The sequence below is a fragment of the Dendrobium catenatum genome, unplaced genomic scaffold, assembly GCF_001605985.2.
Source record: "Dendrobium catenatum unplaced genomic scaffold, ASM160598v2 fragScaff_scaffold_586, whole genome shotgun sequence".
NCBI lineage: Eukaryota > Viridiplantae > Streptophyta > Magnoliopsida > Asparagales > Orchidaceae > Dendrobium > Dendrobium catenatum.
Window position 1 is genome coordinate 725,095 of NW_021319048.1, and position 8,174 is coordinate 733,268.

Genomic DNA, 8,174 nt, shown 5'->3' on the forward strand with positions numbered 1-8,174 from the left:
GCTTCTCAAACCAATTTTTCTTGCACCCCAAAGCCTCATGGTAATTTGAAGTAATATTTTACCATGTCAACATGTTTATCTTGTTTATAATATATAAAATGTTCTAAACAAGATAAAACAAGTCATAAAATTGAAATTAGGTCTAAGAAAATGAATTCAAACCTATTCTTTCTTCATACCCTAATCACCCACACCCACTAGGGTTGTAATTGAGAGCTAAATCAACTCGCAAACTAGCACAAATTTGATTCATTAACAAGCTCATTAGGTGAGCTTATTCAGTCACAAGTTTGAACTTCTATATTAAGCGAGCTCGAGCTCTGAATCATAAACTTATTGACCCACTCATTAAAATTAAAATATAATTAAAAATTAATTTTAAAATAATATAATAAAATATATACTAAATATTTTAAATTATTTCTCTAATCAAACTCGAATTTTTTAAATGACCTCAAGAAATTGAGTTGAACTTGAGCCTAATAACTTTCGAGTAATCCCGTAATAACTTAATTTAATTAGACAGATACTCGACTCATTACATATTAGAATTAGTAAAATGTTGAATTTCCATATTATTTGTTTTTATTTTTTTTATTTAATTTCCATATTAATGTATATACATGTGTTATACATAAATTAATCAAAATAAATCATAACCAGCCCAGTTAACTTAACACGAAACAGAAATGTATCATAAATCAGAAATATGTACTGCTTTTGGGCTTATATATCCAATGGAGACGGCCCACGGCTCCTCTGCCGACGCCTCCTATTTCGCCTATCGGCTCTTGAGACATCCACAGCTCTCCCTGCAGCTGCATCAGCAACACCATCAACTCCTTCCCACTGAAGCCTCATAAGCCGAGCCCCTTCCTGCAAGAAGTAGAGGATGTTCCTGTTAAGCATTAAAGGATCTTCATTACCACTCTCATCCGCGTCCTCGCCGGCAGCGCCGGCGCTGCCATTGTTCATCTCAATAACATAGTCTCCAAACACCATTGATCTCGGCATTGACGACATTATCGTGCTTATGACATCCTGCCGTTCGCCCTCGAGTTCCAGCACCCTCCATTTCTCCTCCATCTCAGGGTCGATTTCTCGAGGCTTCGCGCATCGGTGCTCGGACTTCACATGCTTTTTGAGCTCCTTGTATGTCCCCATGAAAGAGCAATCATCCTGCATGCAGCTTCTCTTCTTCTCATCGAGATATTTGCGAGCCGGTTCGACCACCGTCCATCCTTTCACCGGCCCGCGACATAGAGGGCATGAAAGCTCCAGTGCTTCAGAATTGCTAATCAGAGGCCATCTGGAGTTTCTGGGATTGTCTCCCAAGGAATTGTATTCAGTACAGGTGACTTTTGTGTAAGCCTTTTTGAATTGCTCAAGGCAGTTTGAGTAGCGATGGCTGGTTCCACACATGTAAGGGCGGCAACCCTTATCATGGGAGGAGCAGAGCAAGAGAACTGCATTATGTGGGAATTCCATGCACACAGAGCAGGTGGATTCTTCCCAGTCATTCCTCTCCAATGCTGATGTTCTTTTGAAGTTGCATTCTTTTCGAGCATCCCAGCAGAATGGCTGCGATGTAGGATAAGGGGTTGATCTGAACTGACGAGATGAAAGTCTGCGGCGATTTTTAGCACTTTTTGCCATGTAAGAAGCAAATTTTAGTCTGAAAAAAGAGGAAGAATGGAAAAATAAGAACCAGAATAAAATTGTAATGAATCAAATGGGTATAATTATGTACAATCATGCAAAGAGAAGAAGATAACAATAAGAAAATATAAAAGCAACATGAATATCAAGTTTTTATCCTACTACATAGGTTAGCTACACAGAACCATTTTTCCTCCATTGTATCATGTTAAGAATCAAATTCTCATTTAAATCTAATCATTTCTAATATTTTCTAATAATTTTTTTAGGTCTACCTCTATTTTTCTTAACATAGGCCAAATCTAATACATCTATGCTCCTAACCAAGTCATCGATAGGCCGACGTTTTATGCGTCGAAACCATCTAACACGACTCTCTCTAATCGTATCTCCTACTAGAGCTACTCCAACCTTTTCACATATATACTCATTTCATATTTTGTCTTTAAGAGTGAAGTCACTCATCCACCTAAGCATTTTCATCTATGTAACACTTATAGCTTACTTTTATGCTTCTCTTTCGATGGCCAACATTTTGCACTATAAAGCATTTCAGGTCTCACCACCATCTTATATAATTTTCATTTAAGTTTGAGGGATATTTTTCTATCACATAACATGCCCAATGCATTCCTCCACTTCAACCAACCAACTTGAATTCTACTAAAAATATCGCCATATATTTCACCGTCACTTTGAACAATATACCCAAGATATCTAATATGTATATTCTTATTAATAACTTGATTGTTCAAAGTCACAATCCCACCACTAGATCTAATACTACTAAAATTACGCTTGGTTTTAGATCTACTCAAATGAAAAACTTTAGACTCTAAGGCTGACCTCCATAATTCAAGTTTTTTCTTAAACTCCCTCTCTAATCTTATCAACAAGAACAATATAAAAAGAAGAGGAAAAAAGATAATTGGGAAGGAAAAGCGGTCCAAACAAAACTTCAATTCCTTGACTTGAAAATAATTGGTAAAGAAAGCCCTCCACATCATCATGACTAGCTATATCTTAACTACTTGGTGTTGCCTTTACACATTATAATTTTTCATTCATTTCTAATGAATGTCACAACAATGTTAATCCTTATTTTTCTATAATTTTTTCAATATCTTGCATTCATGTGTTATCTTCCTAATTCTTTGATACTAATATTATCTATCATTTTCAATTATTTTATCTTTAATATATTCTATATTCTCCTACAACCATCCCTTTAATAATAATCATTATACAATTTATCTTTCATATTTGTCCAGCATATTTGCTTAGCATCCACCTTCATATTCTCATTTATGTCATACTAAACATGACAATCACAACGGAATATTTACTTATTTCTCAATACTCATATCATATAACAAAGCCCTTTATACTAAGCATATTTGTTGGTGAGTTTTATGTGCAATTTTAATTCTGAGTGTTTGCAAGATGCTCATTGTGTTCCCCACTATATGCCCATAAGCTATCTAACAATATAGCTTTGAATTTGTTAATCATGGGAACCTTAATAAGTATTAAGCCTCATGCAATGCAAAGTCTAATTTGTGGAAATTATAAAACTAGTATAGACGAGCCAAACGCATAGAATTAATTAAACAATTTGAAGGGATATTGCATGAACTAGGGAACTAATGGGGGAAATTTTCCAATGTACATTTATTAAAAAATAAAATCTTGCGTCCCTTCTCAGAAGGTCGTTCTAATCTTAACCGTGGAACATTTTTTGGGATGCTATAACCAAAGAAAAAGTGAGGTGGAACTGCGTAAAGCAAATTTGCGAGAGCAGATAACCCTCTACCAAGCACTTTTAAATTACTTCTGTCTGATCCAAGAACCTGAAACAAATTTCTCGGTTTCATGTTTTCCACAACCAGATTCCAATACTAACTAGATGGATCAAAATTACCAGGAATATAAGACTGCAATTCAATTCCTACACGCAAGTTAGGCAATAATCTCTCAAGCCTGCTAGGCAATAATCATGGTAGAAGTATATTATAGCGACCGGGGTAGGCAAGCGCCCTGCATGGGCTCCTGGGCTTAGGTGGAGTTGACACACATAGCCTAGTATTCCTCATGCTTACACTAGTATAAAACTGTGACGTCTTGATTAAAATGGAAATAATCAACCATTGATATAGGCATGCTGATAAAAAAAATGATAAATTAACATAAAGAAGGAATTTGAAGAAATGGTGAATATATAAACAATTTGCAGTTATCTCATATGGTTCCAATTCGTGCGACTCGGACTATGGGGAGCACGAGGTCAACATCAGCCTAGGGGAAATCAACCACTCCCTCCTATGAAAATCACAGTTTACGAAGCCACTCCAAAAAATATAACAAATGGTTCAATCATCATTGGTGGGCTCCTCTAAAGGACTCACCCATATATGTCTTCACCATGATGAGCACTCGCCCCAACAGAATCCGCTCTTCCACATTGTATGCAATCAAAGCCATCCGCCTATAGCAAATATCCCCGACCAAACTATAAGAAGTGCACACATATGAAGCCCGCGACCATGACTTCATTGATTGAACTCGTCCCTAACTCAATGTCACTTCGACTCAAGGAACTTGCCTCTCATTCCTAGGGGACCCGCCTTCACAGACTTTCCCTATATGCAACATTCTGAAACCTTTCCCAATGCACTCTTCCCAGAAGTCTTTCCCAAGGTGCTTGCCTGCGAGGAAGGGGGCCAGGCCAAAGATAAGGGTCTTTATGTATACCATCCAACTAGCCAATGTGTTTGTATCTGCCTAGACTTTTCAAATCATATAATATTCTTCTATTTATTCTAGGTATAGTCTTTCCCACAGCACTGTTAATCCTATGAATAAAAAGTGAAGAGGCATATTTTGAACTTCATGTTGTAGGGATTACTTATAAATATTAGAGTTCTATACTTACTCAATGCTCACTAACTTTCGACACTTGGTTCTCTAGCTTTAACCCGTCAATGATCTATTAACGAGGTATTCTCCACAGACAAATTTGGATCTAATAATATATATTCAGAGAATTTATAGCTATGATATATGTGAAATTTAGACCATATAGCTTCCATTCAAGTACGATGAACCGAAGAACTAGGATTGACAGAATAGCATAGTTTAAGCAAGTTGAGTTGTGTTAGGTTAGGCTCGAATAATTGAACAAGAATGAGCTTGCTTATGCAGAACATAACTACATCAATGGGTAAAGGAAGATGATTGGAGCTTGGCTTCATGGGCATAACAGAGAGGAAAAGGAGAGAGGTGGAAGAGTAGTTTAGATTTTCATTGGATCATACAAAGGAGAAAAAAATACAAGGAAAAGAATGACAATGACAAGTATATTCTAGCAACCAATTTCAACAACAAAGGCCCGGGATCCTGTGATGTTCCTAGCAGTTGGTGAAGCTTCGTAATGTCAAAGGATAACAATTTCCAGCTCTACTTCATGTTCTAGAAAAAGAGAACCCATGACATTACTCGCATAGATACAAACATGGAGGAAAGAGCTTAAAAGTGCAACTGAAAAAGGTACCAGTTTAAAGAGGGAGGCAGAATTACCAAGATGAACCAAGTGGCCAAAGCAGAATATACATTTGACGACTGCTACAACTACAATTCTGTTAAATTGAAAATCTATCCTATTTAATCAGAATAAATTAAAAAAAAAATTACTGCTCCGATGACCACTAACAAAGTTTTAATTACCATAAGTTTTTTTCACATTTCTATTGTTACCCTTAACAAAATACAATAGAATCCAATATTTCCCACTTTCCTTCGATTTGCTCCCTTTAAATTTAATTTCTTACAAGCATGTGGTATTTAACATTTTTCTAATTATTTAGCCTATTAATTCTCTATATTTTCATTAAAAATGATGTAATATATGCAATCTTAATTTTAGACAGCCAACCCTCAAACGCTTGTTCACCAAAAATGGGTTTATGTGTGCACGCTATGTGATGTGTATTATGCAGGTGACATAAACCAAGCCTTGTCTAACTCTCATCACAATCAAGTTAAGTTTTGGCACCTGACTAATCAGGATGTCCTAATAAACCTAGTCATTTTTAACAACAATTGAATTATTTCATGGAATGTCATTTCTTTGGAAACCCCAACCACAACCAGTGCAATTTAGTACATACATTTCATTTCAACATATCCTATGGAGGCCCACACACAAGAAGAATTCGTGAGGAGGGAGGACTTCGCTTCAGACATGAAAAATGACAAGCATCATGGTTAAGTAAGGGTTCAGATCAAAACTAAGGCATGGACAAGTTAATCCTTGCATTATAAACAGAAGTTAAGCATCCAAAACAAATTGTCCGCACTCAGGGCCTGGATACAGAGACAAAGTTCTCCCAGGAATGTGACATTTTCTAACTTTCTCAAGCGTCAAATTGAAAATAAGGCTATTTCCTTTTCTAGAATGTCATTTTTCACTCTGATAATTACCAGCTGAACAAATTTATACCTTCATTTCAACCCATCAAAGCAATACACAACTATCTGCAGCAACTTACAGACTAAAAAATAAAACTGCATGACATTTATTGGAGAACACAACCACAGATCTACCAATAGAATGAAATAATGAGATTTACCTGTCCAGAGATATAAAAGCTGCCTATCGGAAACAATGAGGAAGAATTCCAGATCTCAACCCCCCACCAGCATGAATATCCAACAACAAGCAATATATACACGAAATAAACCAAAGATTGACCAAACAAAGAAGAGGAAAAGGAATCTCAACTACCGAACCAACCAGAAGCAATAAAATAAGTATCGCGGACGTTTCTGACCAACAATTACGGGCACGCCATCGACCAACAGATCCGTCTGAAATTTCACAGCAAGCCCCGGTACGAAACCCCCCTCTAAAAAGTAAAATAAATTACACCAAAAAACTATACAAAACACAAGCCGAACAAAGAAATTCTCCAGTATAAATCGTCGCTAGACAAATGGAAAGGAGCCTCTTCAATTCTTTACAGCGAGTTGCAGCACATGCCAAGTAGATTTGTAGAAATCACTGTGAAATGATGATAAAAAAAGGGGTAAAGATTAGGGAAAGTGGCGTACCAGTGGTTAGTGAAGGATTACAGGGGGATCAGAAGGAATCTAGGGTTTGGTGGAGAGAAGCGGTCAGAGGGTAAGCAAAGCTTGCTCGATCCTCTACTACATGGTCTCCATTCCGCCTAGATGGGGCGCATGAGATCAGAGAGAGAGAGAGGTGGGGAAGGGATATCGCGGATGAGTTGCAGGCCACGTTTTGGTGATCGATGAAGCGTCATTTTTATTGGGATGGATCTTTTTCCTTAAAAGTCCAAACGCGCGCCATCGAATGAGTTGAGAAGAAAAGGAAGATTTACAATTGGAGAAAACGAGTCGACGAGGTTGTTCGTTGGTGTTCGGCTCTTTGCATATATATTTATATTTCAAAAGTTGCTCATATTGAAAATTATTTCGAAAATTGATCTATTTATAAAAATTATGTATATATTAATTTGATAATAAAAAGAACAATTTTAAGATAATGATTAGATTTAATTATAAATCTAAGAAAGATATATATAAATCAAAGAAATTTTAGTTAGAAAATAATAAAAATAATATTTTTTATTAGATTTAAATGAAAAATTAAGAACACAATGAAGAAAAAAAATAATGTAGCCAGCCCCACAAAATGGGATAAATGAGTTGAATACAAACATATATATTGAGCTAAAATTTTAAATGAGACCAATAGCAAATCTTTGTTTGACCATATTGATTTAATAATTAAATTTATTTATTTATTTGTTATATTTTTTTATTAATAGTAATTTATGATTTTTTATATAGTTATGTTTTTGTGAATTATTATTTTATTTAAAAAAAATAAAATTTAAAATTTTTTAAGAATTCGAGCTAAATTCAAGTTAAATTATTGATTTTATTAAATTTTATGACAGATGCATTGAGAGCTTTGACTATCAATCAAAAAATATTGGGTTCGAAGTCTGTGTATGTTATTTATGTACGAATTTACCTAAATTAACCTAAAAGTCGCAACAACAAAAAAACTCACATCTTAAAGAAGAAAAGAAAATCAAATTCAAGACACTCAAAAATAGAAACAAGAAATGTCCTGCAAATTACAATAATTTAATTTATTGTATGAATGTAACATTCAATGAATAATTTAAAGGTTTAAAATGTAAATGATGAATTGCAAATAAAAACAAATCATGAAAAAAATATTATATGAGAATATTATAATGCAAATTAAAATATAATAAAATTGGGAATTGTTATATTTGTTTAGTGATTAATATTGCATTGATTTAAATATAATAGAATTTATATCACAATATAAACAATTTTTTCTAAATCATTTAATAAGAATAATCAGAGAGCAAATTCTGACCAGAATTGTATTGATAACTCTTATTGCAATTTGTCAATGTTTATGATATAACACGCAATTCTTTTAGAAAGGCAAGTTC

The 8,174-nt window shown here is 34.7% G+C and overlaps 1 protein-coding gene across 2 annotated transcripts; it reads right to left on the minus strand.

Moving 5' to 3' along the window:
- Nucleotides 1-560: 560 nt before the first annotated feature.
- LOC110115357 lies at nt 561-7,021 on the minus strand. Of its 2 annotated transcripts, none has more exons than XM_020848577.2 (2): nt 6,769-7,021; nt 561-1,675 (listed from the first exon to the last, which is right to left on the minus strand). In XM_020848577.2, exon 2 carries the CDS (start codon nt 1,654-1,656, stop codon nt 727-729), a length of 930 nt encoding a protein of 309 aa, XP_020704236.1. In that variant the 5' UTR covers nt 1,657-1,675; nt 6,769-7,021; the 3' UTR covers nt 561-726. The 2 variants fall into 2 exon arrangements, with proteins under 2 accessions (XP_020704236.1, XP_020704237.1); XM_020848578.2 differs by lacking the exon at nt 6,769-7,021 and adding an exon at nt 6,288-6,704.
- Nucleotides 7,022-8,174: the final 1,153 nt, after the last annotated feature.